Raw genomic sequence first — 22,863 nt, 5'->3', positions numbered from 1 at the left:
GGGGTAAGGCAGTGAGAGAGGAGAGAGAGAATCCTAAGAAGGCTCTGTGCTGTCAGCTCAGAGCCTGATGCAGGGCTTGATCTCAGGAGATGAACAACCGAACTGTGAGATCATGACCTGAGCCAAATTCAAAAGCTGTTATGTAATAGTCTCCTTCTAACACTTGCCCTCTACCAACTAGTTCCCCTCCCCCAAGGAGGACTATTATATACCAATAAATGCTGGTATCTATTACCTTTCCTATTGTTATTTCTATTTCATTGCTGTTTCCATCACCCAGAGCAGGACCTCTAGAACAGCTGTTTTTAAAATTTTGAAACTATGCCACTATATCTTCTTTAAAAAATATATTTCTAAATCCATCTACCTTCCTCCCTCCCAGCCTTCTCAAATTGACCTGATACAACTACTTGTTACTATTTTGGTGTTTTTCTCCCTGGCCTTTTTTTTTTTTTTTAATGCATTTTTTAAACATTGTATATAACATTGTACTCATAACTATATTATAATCCACTTTTTAAATCTATTTACATAAGCATTTTCATATGCTGTTTGTTATAGCCATTAAAAAAATTCACACAATTATAAATAATGTTTGCTGAATACATGAATTACCCCAGGGAGATAAGATTTCTCTCTCCAAACTCCTATAGTGTTTTGACTGTAAAACTGATAGGGCACTTATTACAGACTCATATATTTTTTAAATTTATTGCCATCCTTGTTCCAGAGATGACATAAGGTGGCTCTGCCTTATACTATAATGTGAATTCTTCAAGAGAAAAGCAGTATGATCTGCTCAGTCTAGCATTTGAGCTAGAAAGGTGCGTAACCAGTATTTGTTGAACGAACACAATCTGCTTAGGACAAAGAACAAAAAGTTTCACCATTTCTATTTTTTATACATTTTTTTTCAACGTTTTTTATTTATTTTTGGGACAGAGAGAGACAGAGCATGAACGGGGGAGGGTCAGAGAGAGAGGGAGACACAGAATCGGAAGCAGGCTCCAGGCTCCGAGCCATCAGCCCAGAGCCTGACGCGGGGCTCGAACTCACGGACCGCGAGATCGTGACCTGGCTGAAGTCGGACGCTTAACCGACTGCGCCACCCAGGCGCCCCCCATTTCTATTTTTTAACCAAGGCAACTAAAGGATTACAAGATTGCCTGGGGGCACCTGGGCGGCTCAGTCAGTTAAGCATATGACTTCAGGTCCCAATCTCAGTTTGTGGGTTGGGGCCTGCTGACAGTGCGGAACCTGGAGCCTGCTTCAGATTCTGTGTCTCCTTTCTCTCTGTCCCTCCCCCACTCAAGCTCTCTCTCTCTCTCTCTCAAAAATTAAAAAAAAAAAAAAAGTATGAAACTTACGTCGTTGGAGCCATTTTCTCTGTTTCCTAACTCTACAAGTCCCGTCACCCAAAGTAATGGAGACAACCTCAGAGTCCTTAAAAACTAGAAAAGCCTGATACAATATATTTACCAACGTCACCTTTGCACTTAATATAGTTCAAAAAAAAATTTTATGTAATAAGGCTAATCACATTTTTTCAGCAGATAGTGCACAGTCATACTACTTTGATGATCTGATTAAACTAAAATTTATTGAGTTATATTTTAAAATGTATTGAGTTATATTTTATGCAAAGAATTATGCCTAAGTCCTTTACACAAACTATTCTATTCATCTGGCTAAATCTGAATTCCATTTAAAAATTTTAAAAAATTAGGGCACCTGGGTGGCTCAGTCGGTTGGGCGTCCGACTTCAGCTCAGGTCATGATCTCATGATCTGTGAGTTCGAGCCCCGCGGCGGGCTCTGTGCTGACAGCTGGGAGCCGGGAGCCTGGAGCCTGCTTCGGATTCTGTGTCTCCCTCTCTCTCTGTCCCTGCCCCCCTCTGTCTCTGTCAAAAATAAAATAAACATTTAAAAATTTTTTTTAAAATTTAATTTTTTATATTTATTTGTTTTGGGGAGAGCACAAGCAGGGAGGGGCAGACAGAGGGGGACAGAGGATCTGAAGTGGGCTCTGTGCTGACAGGCTGACAGCAACGAGCCAAATGTGGGGCTCGAACTCACAAACTGTGAGATCATGACCTGAGCCAAGGTCAGATGCTTAAGCAACTAAGGCCACCCAGGTGCCCCAATGTTTATTTATTTTTGAGAGAGAGACAGAGTGAGAAGGGGGGAGGGGCAGAGAGAAAGGGAGACACAGAATCTGAAATGGGCTCCAGGCTCTGAGCCGTCAGCACAGAGCTGGATATGAGGCTTGAAATCACAAACCATGAGATCATGACCTGAGCCAAGTCAAACACTTAACCAACTAAGCCACCCAGGTGCCACCAGAATTTCATTTTTAAAAACCTGTTGGAGGGGTGCCTGGGTGGCTCAGTTGGTTAAGCATATAACTCTTAATTTCAGATCAGGTCATGATCTCATAGTTCAGGAGATGGAGCCCTGTGTTCGATTCTGTGCTGACAGCACGGAGCCTGCTTGGGATCCTCTCTCTCCCTCTCTCTCTGCCCCTCCCCTGCTCGCATGCTCGCTTGCTCTCAAAATAAATAAAACATTTTTTTTTTTTAATTTTTTTTTTCAACGTTTTTTATTTATTTTTGGGACAGGGAGAGACAGAGCATGAATGGGGGAGGGGCAGAGAGAGAGGGAGACACAGAATCGGAAGCAGGCTCCAGGCTCCGAGCCATCAGCCCAGAGCCTGACGCGGGGCTCGAACTCATGTTTTTTAAAATGTTTTATTTATTTGTGGGGCGCCTGGGTGGCGCGGTTGGTTAAGCGTCCGACTTCAGCCAGGTCACGATCTCACGGTCCGTGAGTTCGAGCCCCGCGTCAGGCTCTGGGCTGATGGCTCGGAGCCTGGAGCCTGCTTCCGATTCTGTGTCTCCCTCTCTCTCTGCCCCTCCCCCATTCATGCTCTGTCTCTCCCTGTCCCAAAAATAAATAAAAAACGTTGAAAAAAAAATTAAAAAAAAAAAAACATCTTGGAGTGAACCCCTAAAATAATGTTTATTGGTTGTCATTTTAAGTTTATTTATTTTGAGAGAGAGAGAGGGAGAGAGCGCACGTGCGTGCTGGGGAGAGGCAAAAAGAGAGGGAGAGAGAGAATCCCAAGCAGGCTCTGCACTGTCAGCACAGACCCTGATGTAGGGCTTGATCCCAAACTGTGAGATCATGACCTGAGCCAAGATCAAGAGCTGGACACTTACCCAACTGACCCACCCAGGCATCCCGGTTGTCATCTTAAATTGACAATACTAATGCAAATGTAAATTACTCTTAAAATCATGTTTTATTCAAATTGTATTATTGGGTTTATCTTTCAGTGGTTAAATAAGATGAGAGCAAAGGATCATTTTAAAAGTACGTTCCTCAGCACCTGATTAATTAGGGAGAACAAAAAAGTCCAACACTGGTGGTCTGTTAACAAGATAACCTGGGTTGTAAGTTGTAGTAGTTTCCCAGACAAAGGCTGTAACCTATGAGTAGCAATAGGTCTCCCTTAGAAGGGGTGGAGGGTGGAGGGAAGAAACTACACTAAACTAATTTTTCTACAAATTTATTTAAGTACGTTGGGATTCAAGCTGCCAAAACATCACTGTAATGAACTTTATTTTTCTGTACCCCAGGATTTTTGCTCTAGATTTCTTTAGGCAGGCTTACCAGGATAATGACCCTTCTCTTTACACCTATCCATAAACACATGTTTTTACTTTTATTTGATATTTTCTCTGTAGTTATTTTATTGTAGAACATCCCTTCATCCTTCTTAGAAATGTTAGCTATAACAAAATAGTGACATGCCCACTTTGTCAGTGGATTTAGAAGGAACTAATACTAAAGCACTGGTATAACACATCATGGACATCCCATAAACATGGATCTTAAAACTACTACTACCACCACCAAACATATTTTTATTCTGTAGGGAGAAAACTGAACAGAGAGCAAAACATTCACATTGTTTCTTCTTTTCTATTTTAAGATGTCAAATAAGACTTTTATTTTAAACGGGCCAGTAGACCATCAAAGAGTTTGTTTAGTAGTAAATAATATAGCAGAAAATAACTGGATTAGGTGTCAAAAGAATCCAGGATCCAGTCAAGCTCTGCCAAGAATCAGACGCGACATGTGATTAAATTATTTAATGTCTCTGGGCCTCAGCTTCTTCAACTAAAATAATTGGTATTGACAGGTATTGACAGTACAATTAGATATATTAAAATACTCTCTACGTGAGGGGCGCCTGGGTGGCGCAGTCGGTTGAGCGTCCGACTTCAGCCAGGTCACGATCTCGCGGTCTGTGAGTTCGAGCCCCGCGTCAGGCTCTGGGCTGATGGCTCGGAGCCTGGAGCCTGTTTCCGATTCTGTGTCTCCCTCTCTCTCTGCCCCTCCCCCGTTCATGCTCTGTCTCTCTCTGTCCCAAAAATAAATAAAAAATGTTGAAAAAAAAAAAAATTTAAAAAAATAAAATAAAATAAAATACTCTCTACGTGTATTGATTGTATAGCAGGCAGATTCTGTAAAGCACCTACTAACTGCTTGGCAAATTTCAAGCACAGTAATCTACCCACAGCATTTTAAAATATTACGAAAAATTTCTAATATCCCAAAAGTGAATAGAATTGTACCATAAACCCTCACATTAACTACCCCTAGATTCTTCAATTATCAAAACTTGCCATACTTGCTTCTTCTATTCTTTATTTCCTTTGCTAAAATATCTTAAAAAATATATTTTAGTTTTTTTAGTGTGTATTTGTTTTTGAGAGAGAGAGACAGTGTGGGTGGGGGAGGTATAGAAAGAGAGGGAGATACAGAATCTGAAGCAGGCTTCAGGCTCTGAGCTGTCAGCACAGAGCCCGAAATGGGGCTTGAATTCACAGACCCGCGAGATAATGACCTGAGCTGAAGTCAGATGCTTAACCCACTGAGCCACCCAGGTGCCCCTCCCACATTTTTTTAATGTTTATTTTTGAGAGAGAGAGAGAGACAAAGAGAGAGAGAGAGAGAGAAAGAAAGAGAGAGAGAGAGAGAGAGAGAGAGAGAAAGAGAGAGAGAGAAAGAGAGAGAGAGAGAGAGAGAGAGAGAGAGAGCGAGCGAGCAGGGGAGGGGCAGACAGAGAGACACAGAACCCGAAGCAGGCTCCAGGCACGGAGCTGTCAGCACAGAGTCCAATGAAGGGCTAGAACTCACAAACCACAAGATCATGACCTAAGCTTAACTGACTGAGCCACTCAGGTGCCCCCCACTGTGGTTTTGATTTACATTTTCCTGATGATGAGGGAGGCTAAGCATCTTTTCATGTACCTGTTGGCCATCTGTAGGTCTTTGGAAAAATGGCTATTCAGATCCTCTGCTTATTTTTGTTTTCAGATTTACTTTGCTATTGAGTTATGGGGTTTTTTTTAATATATATTCTACGTATTAACCCTTTATCAGATATATGATTTACAAACATTTTTTCCCATTCAGTAGGCTGCCTTTTCATTTTATTGATGGTTTCTTCTGACATATAGCAGCTTTTTAGTGTGATGCAGTTCTGCTTTATTTTTGCTTTTGTTGCCTTTGCTTTTGGTGTCAAATCCAAAAAATCATTGCCAGAACTGGTGTCAGAGAGCTTACCACTTACGTTTTCTCCTAGAAGTTTTATTGTTTCAGCTCTTACTTTCAGACTTTAATCCATTTTAATTTTTGTGTATTTGCATGTTGCTGTCCAGTTTTCCCAACAATAAAGTATTTAAACATATATTTTTAAAAATATCTTTTTACAAAAATATTTTTGTTTAACTCAGAATCCAAACAAAGTGCACACATTTGGTTGTCATGTCTCTTAAATCTTTTTTCTTACAGAGCAATACCCCATTTCTTTTTTCCCTTTCTACTCCAATGACTTTTTGCAGAAACCAAGTATGTTCCAAGTATGTGACATCCTTATACTAAAAAATAAAAAAAATAATAACAATCACTCATTATTCATCTGAAATTCAAATTTAACTAGGTGTCTTGTTGTGTTTTGGCCTAATCTCACAACCCAATATTAGAATCAAGTTCTACATTTTGGGCAAAAATACTTCATAGGTGTTACTATGCACTTTAAAATACATCATATTAGGGGGCGCCTGGGTGGCTCAGTTGGTTGAGCGTCTGACTTTGGCTCAGGTCATGATCTCACAGTTCATGGGTTCCAGCCCTGCATCAGGCTCTGTGCTCACCGCTTGCTCAGAGCCTAGAGCTTGGAGCCTGCTTTGGATTCTGTGTCTTCTTCTCTCTCTGCCCCTCCCCTGCTCAAGCTTTGTCTCACTCTGTTTCTCAAAAATAAATAAATGTAAAAAAAAAAAATTAAAAAAAACCCATCATATCAGAATATATGCAAATGTCTGCTCTATTTGCAGGCTGATTCCTTCATTGTAAAGTTTTCTCATTAGCCAATCAATCCAATAGTTTCATCCAATGATTGCTACCTGCCTCAATTATTTCATTAGGGGTTGCAAAATGGTAATTTTCAGAATATATCATTGTTGGTGGAATTTTCTTGTAAAGAAAAACTTTCAGTTAACAACTAGGGCTATTTGATCATCCAGACTAAAGTTTGTACATGAAGGCAGCAATAAAGGTATTCTTTCCTTTTAATTTCCAATTTTCAGAGTAAGAAGTAATGCCCTATTTTATTTTGTTTTTAATGTCTATTTATTTTATTTTAAGAAAAAGAGGGATAGAGAGTGAGCAGGGGAGGGGCAGAGATAGAGGGAAAGAGAATCCTAAGCAGGCTCTGCAGTGTCAGCATGGAGCCTCATGCAGGGCTCCAACCCACGAACCATAAAATTATGACCTGAGCTTAAACCAACTGTCGGACACTTAACCATCTGAGACACCTAGGCACACCTGCCCTAGTTGTTTTGGATGGTATCTAATGAGTTCCTTTAGGATTCGGGTTTTGCCTTTTTTTCAGGTGGGGGGTGGTTTTTAAAAATTCACTATTGGGGCGCCTGGGTGGCGCAGTCGGTTAAGCGTCCGACTTCAGCCAGGTCACGATCTCGCGGTCCGTGAGTTCGAGCCCCGCGTCAGGCTCTGGGCTGATGGCTCAGAGCCTGGAGCCTGTTTCCGCTTCTGTGCCTCCCTCTCTCTCTGCCCCTCCCCCGTTCATGCTCTGTCTCTCTCTGTCCCAAAAATAAAAATAAAAAACGTTGAAAAAAAAAATTTTTTTAAAAAATTCACTATTAACTCATGTTTTGGTTTTTTAAATATATATTCTGTGTTTCAATCAATTAATGTCTGACAGTTTCATCTTGTATTATTTTCTGACCAAAACCTAAAATCAGCTTTCCTCCAAGAAACACGTCTCAAAAGTAGCTGCCCACTGTCCCATGTCCAGCTAAAGATTATGCGTTTCCAGCAAGTCTTAAGCACAGAGGGCCTGAGCATTAGGGAAAGGAGATCAGGAATAGCTGTATACAGCCACAACTAATCCAGAATGGTCGCTACTTACTTCATGTTTGAGTTACTGAATATTTTCCCTAGGTTAATTTTCAACTTCAATGTCAACTCCTAACAATTGGTTTTGGCTTTTGGAAGTATTTATTAAGAAGGATTCTGAGCAGGGATACCTGGGGGGCTCAGTTGGTTAAGTTTCCGTTTTCAGCTCAAGTTATGATCTCACGGTTTGTGAGTCTGAGCCCTGCATGGGGCTCTCTGTCAGCACACAGCCTGTCTTAGATCTTCTGTCTCCCTCTCTCTCTGCTCCTACCCTACTCTCTCAAAAATAAACATTTAAAAACAAACAAAAACAATACAAAAAAGACAGATTTTGAGCATTTAAAACCATTAATAGAATACAGGATGAAAATTGGTGTAGGGGATGGTGTCAAGTCATTTCCATGATTTCTTTCCATGTTTCTTGTGCTCCAAATATATTGGAGTTAAGAATTTACCACTGACACCTTTGTCACACTGTGACTATAAGGATGTAAATAAAGGTGACAGGATATAATAACCATGAAGCAGCAAAACAATCAAATGGAATATAAGATCAAAATCTGGGTAAATTAAGCATTTCAATATTTTAAGAAATTTGTTTAGGGTGCCTGGGTGGCTCAGTTGGTTAAGGGTCCAGCTCTTGATTTTGGCTCAGGTCATGATCTTGTGGTTCATGAGTTCGAGCCCCATATTGGCCTCAGTGCTAATGGTGCAAAGCCTGCTTAGGATTCTGTCTCCCCCTCTCTCTGTCCCTCCCCTGCTTACTCTCTCTCAAAATAAATAAAAGTAAACTTAAAAAAAAAAAAAAGAATGCAGAACATTTTTATTACTCTCAAGACTCCTCATGTCTCTTTGCATTCCTTCCTTTTCTCTGCCCCTGGCCCTAGGCAACCACTGATCTGCTGTCATTATATATTAGTTTGTATTTTCTGAAGTCTTCTATAAATGGGATTATAAAATATAGTCTTTTTTTGTATCTGGCTTTTTTAATTCAGCATAATGATGTTGAGATTTATCTGTGGTGCACAGATCACTCCCTCATTTTACTTAGAAGACTAGAATGATACAGAGAATAGCCCATAGTAATATAACTCTCAAGTAACAGTTCTAAGATTGGAACTTAGGTCTTCTCATGGCTAGTCCCATGTTCTTTCCACTTATTCCATTCTGCCTCCTTCACAAGAGGTGGCAAAGACAGCCACACTGCCATCCCCCCATGACAGGCCCACTATCTACACTGCTCAGTAGACTGGCAGCTTCCTGCATCTGTGCTGCAGCACAACACAGCTCAGCTCACAGCTGCCACCACGATGAAAATGCCCTGCAAATCAGTGAAATCAATATGGGGTCAGATGACAGGTTTTTGTATGTAGGGCCCACTCACATTCAATGCCACAAGTATGCAGAGTTCTCCCCTGTGACACCCAGGATCTACTGGGTCTCAGCTGTTGGGGTAACAATCAGAAATAGTCTTGAAAGAAATCCAAGAAATTCAAACTTTCTTATCCTGGTGTTAGAGAAAATCAACTGGAAGGGGAATACATGTAACTTTACATACAATTAAGGAAGTTTATTCACATTCCAGGATGTGGATAAGATCCAACTATTTAACATACCCTCTCAAACTTTCCATTCATCTACCTGAACTATGTAACTTTATCCACCTAAATTGCCTGAAACTGAACTTGGTATCATATTAACTCAGTCATCTAGCTGCGTAAACTGGACAAAGTCAGTTTCTCTGAGTTTCATTCCCCTCTCTCAAAGGATGCAGTAAGATATTTATGTAAAACTAATTTGAAAACTATGAAGTACTCCATAAGGATGGGGCCATGCTCTCTTACTCAGCACTGGTCACTATGCCTGGCATGTAGAAAGTGTTGGCCACCTGACTTAGATACAAATAGATGCACTGTATGAAGACTTTTAACATGGTTACAAGATAATTTCTATTATTTGGTCAAAACCTGAATATATAACATAGAATCAAAAGGTAAGGAATTAGAGTTACTAAAGTAGACATATTATATTTGCAAAATACTATGTGTAGGCTTCTATTCAAACTATTTCATCAATGACAATTGTACAAGTACTTTGGTCTCCACTGAAATAGTTAACATAAATGTCTGATTACATATACAACAGGGAAATATTAGATGATGCTATATATTGAAAGATCAATACTTGATACAAATAAACGTCATGTGTATGTGTGGTCTTATTTGATTTTTCTTTTAATCAACTTTCCTTATATATAATAAACTAGATCCATTTTAGGGGTATAGTTCTATGAATTATGACAAATATATATCCATGTAATCACTATATCAGTCAAAATACAATCAATACAGTCCCATCAATCACCTACTGAAAGTTCCTAAACACCCTTGGCTGTCAATCCTCTCTTCCACCCTGGGCCCAAGGTAACCATTAACCTGCTTTCTGTCTCATAGATGACTCGTATTTTCTAGAATGTCACATAAAATAAAATCATATAGTGTCATTGTTATTTTAAATCCATTGTTATTTTAAATCCATTCAACGGTGTGATTTTTATTTCTTACGCCTTTGGAATAAAGTTAAAATACCGGTTTTCATAAGTCTTTTTTCACTGACCTAGATGACATAAAAGAAGAAATTGCTTAGTCTAATTTTTTTTAAGTTTATTTTGAGAGAGAGAGAGCACACATGCAAGCAGGGGAAGGGCAGAGAGGGAGGGAGAGAGGGGATCCCAGGCAGGCTCTGCAGTGCAGCAAGGAGCCCCAGAGCCCTATGTGGGGCCTGATTTAACTAACCATGAGATCATGACCTCAGCCAAAACCAAGAGTCAGACACCTAACCAACTGAGCCACACAGGCGGCCCCATCAGTCTAATTTTTTAAAGTCAACCTGAGAAAAACATATAGTATCAATGACTTGGGGAAAATATTACCTATTAGAAAATAAGCAATCCCATGGGTAAATAGAATATTTATGCTAAAAGAGTTCTGTGTTCCACCTCTAGGGGGAGACAACTGAGTAACATTAACCCAGGGACAGGTATTATAATTTCATTTTTTTTTTTCATTTTTTTTTTTCAACGTTTTTTATTTATTTTTGGGACAGAGAGAGACAGAGCATGAACGGGGGAGGGGCAGAGAGAGAGGGAGACACAGAATCCGAAACAGGCTCCAGGCTCCGAGCCATCAGCCCAGAGCCTGACGCGGGGCTCGAACTCACGGACCGCGAGATCGTGACCTGGCTGAAGTCGGACGCTTAACCGACTGCGCCACCCAGGCGCCCCAGGTATTATAATTTCAAAAAACTTGAAGAACATATCAGAATCCACTGTTGTCTGCTTGTAGAATTGTCAAGATTATTCAATATGTCTAATAAAAGTTTCGATCACTGGGGCGCCAGGGTGGCTCAGTCAGTTTGGTGTCCGACTTTGGCTCAGGTCATGATCTCATGGTTTGTGGTCGTGGGTTCAAGCCCCACATCAGGCTTTGTGCTGACAGCTCAGAGCCTGAGGCCTGCTTTGGATTCTGTGTCTCCCTCTTTCTGTCCCTACCCTGGTTGCGTTCTGTCTCAAAAATAAGTAAATATTAAAAATGTTTTTTAAAATTTTGATCACTATAAAAAAGTAGAAAACCTAAATGTAATATCTATGTATTCCTTGCCAATCAGAAAAACTAGGGAAAAATGGTCCAAGTTCAAAAGCATAGAAGTTATTTTTAGCTTCTCAAATTAATGTGACATCCCAAATACTTGATTATCAAAAAAGAAACAGGAAAAAAGGGTCAATAAATCCCTCTAGGACATCATTAAATTCTAACAACTTTATTAAGATATAATTCACATACCATAAAACTCACCCACTTAAAGAGTACAATTCAACAGTTTTTAGTATATTGAGAGTTGTACAACCATCATCAAAATCCAATTTTAGAACATTTTTATCACTCTAAGAAGAAACCTCATACCATTAAATTTTAGATGTTACACTAACATCTGAAAGGGCGCCTGAGTGGCTCAGTTGGTTAAGCATCCAATTATTGGTTTCAGTTCAGGTCATGATCTCGCAACTCCTGCATTCAAGCCTCGCATCCGGCTCTGCGCTGATGGAACCGAGCTTGCTTGGGATTCTGTCTCCCTCTCTCTCTGCCCCTCCACCTGCTCATGCTGTCTCTCAAAAATAAATAAATATTTAAAAATAAATAAATGGGAAAAGCTCTTCCCCTAAAGCATTCATTTCTAAAGTTATCAAAACCAAAATTAACCACAGAAGAAAATGATAAAATGTATTGAAATTTTCTATAGAAATTTGAGCTGTCGGGTGTTTGGCTGGCTTAGACAGTAGGGCGTGTGACTCTTTTTTTTTTTTTTTTTTTGTTAATGCTTATTATTGAGAGACAGACACAGAGCATTAGCAGAGAAGGGGAGAGAGACACAGAATCTGAAGCAGGCTCCAGGCTCTGAGCTGTCAGCACAGACCCCCACATGGGGCTCAAACTCACAAACTGCGAGATCATGACCTGAGCTGAGGTCGGACACTTAACCAACTGAGCCACCCAGGCGCCCCAGAGCATGCAACTCTTGATCTTGAGGTCATGAGTTAGAGCCCCATGTTGGGTAGAGAGTTTACTTAAAAATAAAACTAAATTAAATTTAAAAAAATTTGAGCTGTGGTTAAGAGTTGCCAAGAATGCACATGCTGGGGGTGCCTGGCTGGCTCAGTTGGTACAGCATGTGACTCTCAATCTCAGGGTCCTGAGTTCAAGCCCCACAGTGGGCATAAAGCCTACTTTGAAAAAAAAAAAATGCACATGCTGAACACTTTTTTAGACTTTTCAAGCAGAGAACAAAAATCTCAAGAGCTTTACTTGGATAAATGAAAAAGGCATAAGGAGGGGTGCCTGGGTGGGCTCAGTCAGTTGTGCATCCAACTGCAGCTCAGGTCATGATCTCACAGCTGGAGAATTTGAGCCCTGCATCGGGATCAGTGCTGTCAGTGCAGACCCTGCTACAGGTCCTCTGTCCCCCTCTCTCTGACCCTCCCCTGCTCGCACTCTCTCAAAAATAAATAAAACATTTTTAAAAATTAAAAACAAAAAAGAAGGGCATAAGGAACACGTTCTAGGTGGGTGTGGTGGCCACAGTTTTTAAAAAGTAATTACAGCAGCGCTTGACTAGCTCAGTCAATAGAACATGTGACTCTTGAGCTCTGGGTTGTAACCTTGTAAGTTTGAGCCCCATGTGGGTGTAGAGATTATTTAAAAACAAAATATATTAAAAAAAAAAAAAAAGTAACTCAATATAAGCTTAATAATGGATAAGCCAAAACCTACCTCATTTTGTTAAGATGTTTAGGAACTCTATCCATATTTATTTTAAATAAAATAAACCTGCCTGTTTAGAAAAAGAAAAAAAGCCTGACTCACTTGTACAGGGACTTCATAGTATCAAATAATATTTTTATAATGATTAAATAATAATAAATGATTTATTTCTATTATAAAAAATATAGTGAAGGGGTGCCTGGGTGACTCAGTTGGTTAAGCATCTGACCCTTGATTTTGGCTGTCACCATCTCACAGTTAGTTGGATGAGTCCTGCGTCAGGTTCAGTGCTGACAGCGTGGAACCTGCTTAAGACTCTCTTGCTCTCCCTCCTCTCCTTCTACTCCTCTTCCCTTTTGTTCTCTCTCTCTCTCTCTCTCTCTCTCTCAAAATAACTAAATAAACAAACCAAAAAAATACAGTGAAGAGGAAAATAAAATGTGGCTTTGGGTAGCTTTTACAGTAGCTGAAAGCATTTGTGTGTTCACAGCCTTTTTAAAAGTATTCAAATTGATTACAGAAAAATTCATGTTCCCAAATTAAAAAAAAAAAACTCCCCAACAATAAAATTTCAAATTATTTATGCTGAGCAACTCCTGAAACAACTAAGAGCTCATAAGTGCCAGAAATATCCAGATCATTTGTGAGGCAGTTAAAAAAACACAGCCACAGTAAACTAAACTTAAATGTAATCCTATACAGAACCTGACAAACATAATTTACAAAGTTGTTTAAATGACCATTAAATTTTTTTTAATGTTTATTTATTTCTTCTGAGGGAGACAGAGAGTGAGAAAGGCAGAGAATCCCAAGCAGGCTCCATGCTGTCAACACAGAGCCCGACACGGGTCTCGATTCCCTGAACAGTGAAACCTTGACCTGAGTGGAAACCAGGAGTCAGACACCTAACTGAGCCACCCAGGTGCCTGAATGACCATTAAATTATCAGTAAATATTTCTGTATGGAAAAACTTTTAAAAAGGCTCCTTTAGCAAGTTACACATATGAAATATGAAAAGATAATATTTTTAAATATGATTCTATTCTATTAAAGTCCTTTAAAACATTTTTTTTAATGTTTATTTATTTTTGAGAGAGAGAGACAGAGCACGAGTGAAGGAAGGGCAGAGAGAGAGGGAGACACAGAATCCAAAGCAGGCTCCAGGGTCTGAGCTGTCAGCACAGATCCCAACGTGGGGCTCAAACTCAAGAACCATGAGCTCATGACCTGAGCCGAAGTCAGACAACTCAACTGACTGAGCCACCCAGGCATCCCAGTCCTTTTTTATCTTTTTATTAGAGAAAAAATTCTTAATGAAGTGAAATGGCAGAGAACATATAGTTCTTGAGAAAAAGAAAATAGGGGGGCAGTGAAGCAGGTCATCTTCACCAAGAGAAAAAAAAGTGTGGAAGAAGAGAATACAATAAATTAGAGAAGGCAAAGCTATGGAGAACTTTCAGAGTCAAGAATCATGGGGCTAAGTCAGTTATGCTGAAAAACAGTTTGACATTATCTTATGAAGTTGAGTCTTCATATATTATACAACCAAGCAACTCAGCTCCTCGGTATATACCCTACGAAACTTCTGCACATGCTTCAGGAGGCACATACAAATATGTGCATAGCAGCACTCTTCACAAGAACCAAAAGCTGAAAATAACCTGAATGTTTACTGGCTGGAGACTAAACAAATGTGGATACATTCACACAATGGAATATTATACAATAGTGATAAAAGAACAAACTATAGCTACACTCAATTTATCAAATCCCAGAAACATCATTTGAAAAGCAAATCCTAGAAAACTATGTTGTTTTTAAGGCTCGAGCAAAACCAGGCAAGTCCAATGTATTATTTAAGAATCTAATCCCAAAATGTAGAATAGTGGTTACCTCAGAGGAGTGAGCAGGGAAATGTGGAACAGGAGGAGAACAAAGGGAGATGATGTGTTAGGTCTAGGAATTTTATTCATTTTGTATTATACTTTATAACCTACATATATGTTTCACACATATTCTTTGGTATGCACCACACTGCATTTCTATAAGATTAAAAAAAAGGGGGGGGGAGTCCTACGGCTAGCCAAGTCAAAAGAGGTCATTTAGTCAACAGCTGATGTAATCTAGAACATTTGGCCTATGAAGGATTCCTTCATCCTTCATACCTTGCAGTTTGGCTTGCATAGTGTTTAAAACTTTTTTAGGATTCGTTTCACTATTTAGAAATCAAGAGCAATTAAAAATCCAGTTTCTATTTTTCTCGAGAATCAAAAGATAGCTACATTGAGCCTACAATAAAATAAGGCAACAACAGACTAAAACGGAGTTGTGCTGCTCTCTTTAGAAGAGCATATACAGCTCACATACTTTCTAATAAACAAACAACAATAAACATTAGAAGAGCATATACTATCCTATACACCATAGTCTCTCTGCTTCTGGTTCCTTTATGCCAACCAAACCACTTTATTCATTTACATTAACTGGTTAGCCCTGTGGGCGTTTGAGTTTGAGAGCTAGGATGTGGTCCAACATCTTCATTTTATGTGGGAACTAAAGCTAGCTCTGAATAATTGACTTCTCCAATGATCACACAGCTTTCATAGCCTAAACCACCATGGCCTCTTTAAACATCTGTTTTCCCCTCTCTACATACTCAATTGTGTATGTTTTAAATGAATATGCTGTTTCTGAAAGTAAGGGAACTACATCAGAAGGTCAGTAGGCATTAGAGCATATTATATACTCTAATTATTATTATAGAAGTAGTATGAAAATAAAAGAACTAAAATAGCTTCTGATTGCCAAGAAATATTTCTTCATCTAAGTTCCCCTAAAATTGTGACAATGACCACTTTTAAAAATATAGAAAACAGCTTTACTGAGATCTAATTCACACAGCATACAACTCATCCACTTAAAGTGAATTCAATGGCTTTTAGTATGTTCACATACTAAACCGCCAACCTATCTAGGTCTAGGACACACTAACAATGATCACTTTTTAAGGGACCGCTAACAAGGTCACTGGGTCCACCGTACCATTAAGTATACAATACAAACCCAGTATTCTCAAACAATTTTCATTAAAATGTTTCCATACTCCATGTTAGGCATAAGTTCCCTAATTAAGAACATAAGAAATTCAGTATTATCACTGGAAGATTAAGAGGTGGATGATATAGTATACACTTTTCCCTCAACAAGGGAGTTAGTTATTTCAAACTCTAGGGATTATTCTATCTATAGACTAGTGATCTCAACAGAAGACAAGTGTTACTAAACAACTGCTCAAAACAACAGCTGCAAAGGAATGAGAATATATGACACTTAATGGAATTCTTAAGGCTAGACAGAGGTGGATTTTAGGATATGAATTATGTGAGTTATACCCAAAAGCAGTTTTTGAGAGATTCTGTTTTCACTGGAAAAAGATAAATTTCAAGTTTATGGTTAGATAGCCAATACTTTGCAATTACTGCAATTCCTTTCAAAAGCCCCACTATGAGCTTAAGTTTCTAAGTTTGGTGAAAAGCATGGGAATAATCACCTAAAAATAAACATAACAAAACTGTCGAACCCAGTTATCTTAAAACAGTAGAAGTATTATTCTAAATATAGAGGCTTAATTTTTAGTGTTTATTTATTTTTGGGAGAAGGCAAGTGGGGAAGGGGCAGAGAGATGGGGACAGAGGATCCAAAGCAGGCTCTGTGCTGACAGGCTGACAGCAGTGAGCCCGATGTGGGGCTCAAACTCATGAACTGCAAGATCACGACTTGAGCTGAAGTTAGCACACTCAACCAACTGAGCCACCTAGGTGCCCCTAGAGGCTTAATTTTTAAAGAATTCCCAGCCAATGCTGGGTTTAAAATCAGGGCTTTAATTTTAAAATCCTGGTCTAATCCAATTGTAAGTTGTCATTTGCAGATTTTTGCCATTTTGCAGTTACAAAATACTTTTGACAAAATATGTCTTCATGGGTTTCACTGGAAAAATAATTATTAAATCAGTTTTTTATAAATTACTAAGGTGATATAGACTCTTACCCAAGGCTACATCCTTTTGGGAACTGTTGCCACCAGGAATTATTTCTAAAGGAATGATGCTGAGAAAGCAAAGAAAAATTCAAACAATAATTCCATTCACTGGGATCTAAATTATTAATATGTAATTAATTGTGCTACCTGATTCTTCCAAGACTTTTTGTGATAAGTGGCAATTATCACCATCTTCCTTTTTTAAAATGAAGGAACCAAGGCATAGATCATTAAAAACAACTATATGGATTTATTTCATATGTTGGCTATGCAATTCCATGCCACTAGTTTTAAACCAATCAAATCTCAACACAAGAAGGTAACTAACTTAAAAGACTCCTTCTCATTGCTGATGAAACACCTAGAGTTTTTTTGGCCTGAATACTGTACAGCATTATTAAGTGATACTTCTAGAATTCCAGTGTAACTTTAGTTGCAGCAAAAACATTCAGGGATCATTATCAAAATGTTTCCATGATTAAGCATCTGAACTATTTGTCAATAATCAACTCATGACCTCCCCACAAAACTGCCCCTCCATCCTTCTCTTCTTAGGTGAGGGGGTGGGAGTGCGTGAGTGACAGTATCATGAACCAGTGACTCAGAGCTAAACTGGGAAGCATCCTAGATTCCTTTCCTCTCCTTTAATCCCAAATCTAATCAACAGGTCCAGCCAATTTAATAGAGTAAATTGTCAAATTTCCCCCCTCTATCCTCATTCCAACCACCACAGCCTTGGTGGTTTGGTCCTAGTATCTTTCACCTAGATAATATAAAGTATATATTGGTCTCTGCCCATGGTTCCTGGCACAGAACTCCTAAGACCCTGGTAAATTCCTAAATGATAAGAGCATTAGGAATATCTTTTGTTCTAATGATGCAACTCTGGGTGGGGTTTGGCCACCAAAAAAATCAAGCCATAAGCTTGACAAAGTTTTCATAAATATACCAAAAGTATGGAGTTCAGCAGGTTTCCAGGTTAGTGAACACATTCACACCAGGAGGGTGACACGCCCCAACTCCATAGGCACAGAAGCTCCTATGCTCAAGACCCTCACAGACATTGTCTTATGTATCTCTTCTTCTGGCTGTTCATCTACATCCTTTATCATAACCTTTAATAAACTGATAAACTTTTTTTTGAAGTTTATTTTTATTTATTTTAAGAGAGAGAGAGAGAGAGAGAGAGAGAGAGAGAGAGAGAATCCCAAGCAAGCTCTACACTGTCAGTGGAGAGCCCAGTATGAGGCTCCCAACCCAACAAACAGTGAGATCGTGACCTGAGCAGAAATCAAGAGTTGGATGCTTAACCCACTGAGCCACCCAGGCGCCCCCAACTGGTAAACTTAAGTGTTACCCTCAGTTCTGTGAGCCATTCTAGCAAATTGAGTCCATGGAGGGGGTCATGGGAACTTCTGATTTGTAGCCAAATCTGACAGAAGTTGTAGGTAACCTGGGGACCTGCTACTTAACAGTTGGCATTTGAAGTGGGGTGTCAGACTGAGCCCTTAACTTGTGGGATCGGACACTATCTCCAAATAGGTAGAGTTAGATTGAGTTAAATTATAGGATACCCAGCTGGTGTCATAAAGAATTGCTTGGTGGGGGAAAAGTCCCCACACATTTAGCCAGAAGTGTCAGAAGTGAAGTCTTCTATGAGTGGTAAAGGAGACAGACAGGAGGGAAAGAAATGAGGTTTTTCCTACACAGGAAAAGACACATAGGTAGAAAATGGCATTTTCTCAATACAAATGGTACCTATTTACCTATTATTAGTTTATGCCTATGGAAAAGTCTTCTTGTTCAATAAGATATGAACATCAAAATCCTTGAGACATTTTTTTAATTTTTTTTCAACGTTTTTTATTTATTTTTGGGACAGAGAGAGACAGAGCATGAATGGGGGAGGGGCAGAGAGAGAGGGAGACACAGAATCGGAAACAGGCTCCAGGCTCCGAGCCATCAGCCCAGAGCCTGACGCGGGGCTCGAACTCACGGACCGCGAGATCGCGACCTGGCTGAAGTCGGACGCTTAACCGACTGCGCCACCCAGGCGCCCCCAAAATCCTTGAGACATTAACTGGGGAAGTATACAATGACCACAACACTCATAGTATAAGTGGAACTCTATTGCTCATTTAACAAAATTTGTTGAGGATTTTTTCTGTACAAATTATGAACAGGTTTGCTGAGCCAGTACAAGAAACTGGATTAATTGATGAATTAATCTGTAAAGGACTGAGAAGACTTCAACCCCTTACTTTATAAACAATAAAATAGCAGCCCAAAGAAACTATTTCTCCTAAACTGGAAGATGAGAGGATCCTGCCCTAGTTTGCTCCAAGGACATGCACTAGAACATACAATAACTAAAGATTTACATTAACAACATAAACCAAAAGCTTTTACTGAAATGCTCTGTGGGCAGTACATTGATGTACTATGCTAAGAAAAATGTAATATTTATATAAAGCCCTTGATATAGTGCTTTGCACAGGGTAAATGCTCAATAAATGGCAGCTATCAGTTTCAGCTGTATAGTCCTTGGAAGACTTAACATGTGATGTTTACCTGATATCAATAACCAATTGCTTGGAGCACCTGGGTGGCTCAGTCAGTTAAGTGTCCTATTTTGACTCAGGTCATGATCTCACAATTTGTGGGTTCAAGCCCCACATTGGGCTCTGTGCTGACAGCTCAGAGCCTGGAGCCTGCTTCAGATTCTGTGTCTCCCCCCTCTGTCTCTCTCAAAAATAAATAAACATTAAAAATTTTTTCAAAAAATAACCAATTGCTTTTAGACAAGAACAGACATTTCTCCAAAGAAGACATACAGATGGCCAACAGACACATGAAAAGATGCTCAACATCACTGATCATCAGGGAAATGCAAATCAAAACCACAATGAGCTATCCCCTCACATCTGTCAGAATGGTTAAAATCAAAAACACAAGAAACAAGTGTTGGCAAAGATGTGGAGTAAAAGGAATCCTTGTGCACTGTTGGTAGGAATGCAAACCAGTACAACTACAGTGAAAAAGATTATGAAGCTTTTTCAAAACATTAAAAAGAATTATCATATGATCCAGTATTTCTACTACTGAGTACTTACCCAAAAAATATGAAAACACTAATTCAAAAATACATATGCACCCCTAGGTTTACTGCAACATTACTTATTGCAGCATTTTTTTATTATTGCAGCATCATTTACAGTAGTCAAGCAGCCCAAGTGTCCATTGACAGATGAACAGATAAAGAAGATGTGGCACACACATACACACATATATATAATGAAATATTAGCCATCGAAAAGAATGAAAACTTGGGGCATTTGGGTGGCTCCATCAGTTGAGCGTCCAACTTCAGCTCGGGCCATGATCTCACGGTTTGAACCCTGTGTTGAGCCTCATGTCAGGCTCTGCTGACAGCTCAGAGCCTGTAGCCTGCTTCAGATTCTGTGTCTCCCTCTCCCTCTGTCCCTTCCCTGCTCATGCTCTCTCTCACAAAAATAAACATTAAAAAAAATTAAAAATAAAGAACTACTAGAACTGATAAAGAAAAAGAAATCTTGCCATCTGAAGCAACATGGATGGATCCCGAGGATAAAAAGCTAAGTGAAATAAGTCAATCAGAGAAAGAGAAATACCATATGACTTCACCCATATGTGGAATTTAAGAAACAAAACAAATGAACAAAGAAAAAAAAAAAAGCAACAAACCAAAAAAACAGATTCTTAACTATAGAGAACTGATGGTTACCAGAGGGGAAGTAGGTGGGGAGATGGGGGAAATAGGTGAAGGGGATTAAGAATAACTTACCACAGGGGCGCCTGGGTGGCTCACTTCATTTCAGTTTAGGTCATGATCTCATAGTCCAGGGATTGAGCCCCACATGAGGCTCTGCACTGGAGCATGGAGCCTGCTTGGGATTCTCCCCCCTCCCTCTCTCTCTGTCTCTCCCCCGTTCACGCTTGCTCTCTCTCAAAATAAACATACATTTTTAAAGAATAAACTCTTTAAAAAAAAGAGTACACTTATGATGAGCACTGAGTAATGTACAGTATTATTGAATTAATATACTGTACACCGGAAACTAATATAACAATGTTAACTATACTGGAATTAAAAAAACAAACAGCTGCTTGACTAACTTGATAGACTAGAATCCCTGTGGCTCTACTAATTCAACACTTTTTGATTTTCCAGATGGAAAAAGTGAAACCTAAAAGGGCTAACTGACTTGTAAAGCCAGCTACAGTGAGTAGAGACAGAGCCAACGCCAAACCCTGAATCCCGTTTGGTTTCCATTACATGTCACAGATCTGCAATTTAGCTATACAGTTGTGTTCAAACTTTTATAAGAGGATAATAATAGCACTGTTACTATACCTGACTTTTTCAATCTTTTTATTAAAACCATCACTGAGCTATGAATTTGACATGAGAATCATCAACAATCCGGATTGGCAATATTATAGTCTTAGGAGTCGACAAAACAACATTTTTTTTTTTTTTAACCTTTATTTATTTTGAGAGAGACAGAGTGTAAGCAGGGGAAGGACAGAGAGAGAGGGAGAAAAGAACCCCAAATAGGCTCTGTGCTGTTGGCACAGAGCCCTGATGCGGGACTCAATCCCACAAACTCAAAGATTACAACCTGAGTCGAAACCAAGAGTCAAATGCTTAACCGACTGAGCCACCCAGGTGCCCCCAAACAACAGTCTTGGTAAAGCAATTCTATCATGGCCACCTGATGATTGGATAGCTACAAGAGCAGCTGTTATATGCACCTGAAGCATAGTCTCTCGCTACATGTAGTTTACTTGTAGTCTCTCACTACAAGTAAAATACAAAGGAGAAAATACTTTAAAACAGTTTCCAAAGCACTCTTAAAATGTGACAATAGCTGCAGGTCACTAAGAAACTGAGACACTCTTGGCATACAGTAATTTGTTTTAAGCAAAGACTCACAAGGAGTTTAATAAAAGCATTGGGAGAACAAGACTAAAAGCCACAGTGCCAGAGTTGTAGCAAGCATTCAAAAAAAAAAAAAAAAGATGTTCCCTTTCACAAACAGTGGAAAGGCCAACGTGGACTTTCAGGTCCTTCTAATGTGAATTAGGGTGCACTCCCTCTACTCTCGTAAAAATAGAAAAGAACCTCCAAACGCGAGGGAAAACAGCACAGGGCACAGAGGGGAATCCAATCTATTTGTGGTGAATTAAATTCAACTCAACAAATAATTCCTGAAAACTCTACTGTGTGTAAGACATTGTGAGTGAAAGATGCTTGTTCTGCCTCAAAGAACTCTAAATGGGAGGAAGGAGGAGAATGAGGTTCACCGAAGTACACAAATAACCCAACGCCTAATACAAGTGCCTTCTAAGAAAGGTTCCAGTTAGGGCTACAGGTTCAAAGGCAAGATTTCGAGACTCAGAGAAGGCTTCATGGGAGAAGTAGCGCTCGAGATAGTCACAGAAAAAAAAAAAAGGCAGAGATTTTGGGATGAAGAAAAGAGCAGGTGAACGTTCAAACAACCATGAGAGGCCAAATCCCAGTTTCCTTGCAACCGCCGCCTCCTCACGCGTTCAGCGGGCGTCCTGAGTGCCATCCTCCGGGGGGGCAGAGGCCTACCCCTCGCCTCCCCGGTTGTCCCCCCGCCATTTCTCACCTCAGAGACTTCCAAATTCCCCCTCGGTCAACCCTGTCTGAGGACAGAAGACAACACCGACAGGAGAGAGCCCGAAAGCTGGCGAGGTGCTGTCAACTCACCGGCTTTTGCTGCTCCGGCCAGGCCGCATCGCCATGGTAACGCCGCCAACCCCGGGTTCGAACGCCCGCGCCAGCGCCCGCGCGCCGACAGGGCCGCACCATCTACCAATGGGCATTCGCGGAACTCGTTGACGTTAGATCCCTTTTCCTCTAGAAGACCAATCAGTGAACCGAGGAAGCAGTGGGCGTAACCCTCACTTTGCGTCTTTCAACCAACCGTACAGCTTGAGTGAAGATCTCGCGACG

At 39.9% G+C, this 22,863-nt stretch overlaps 1 protein-coding gene across 4 annotated transcripts in view; it reads right to left on the bottom strand.

The window, feature by feature from the left end:
- KIF24 (kinesin family member 24) overlaps positions 1-22,851 on the bottom strand; it is a 76,799-nt gene extending 53,948 nt beyond the window's left edge. The window contains exons 1-2 of one of the 4 annotated variants that reach the window (XM_058695094.1): positions 22,618-22,851; positions 16,851-16,909 (exon numbers count right to left, since the gene is read on the bottom strand). In XM_058695094.1, coding sequence (XP_058551077.1) covers positions 16,851-16,909; positions 22,618-22,719 — 161 coding nt within the window. In that variant the 5' untranslated portion in view covers positions 22,720-22,851. The remainder of the gene's footprint in view (positions 1-16,850; positions 16,910-22,617) is intronic. The other 3 variants (XM_058695093.1, XM_058695090.1, XM_058695091.1) reach the window with 3 other exon arrangements.
- Positions 22,852-22,863: the final 12 nt, after the last annotated feature.

Source organism: Neofelis nebulosa, chromosome 12 (assembly GCF_028018385.1).
Source record: "Neofelis nebulosa isolate mNeoNeb1 chromosome 12, mNeoNeb1.pri, whole genome shotgun sequence".
NCBI lineage: Eukaryota > Metazoa > Chordata > Mammalia > Carnivora > Felidae > Neofelis > Neofelis nebulosa.
This window is presented reverse-complemented; position numbering and strand designations above follow the sequence as displayed.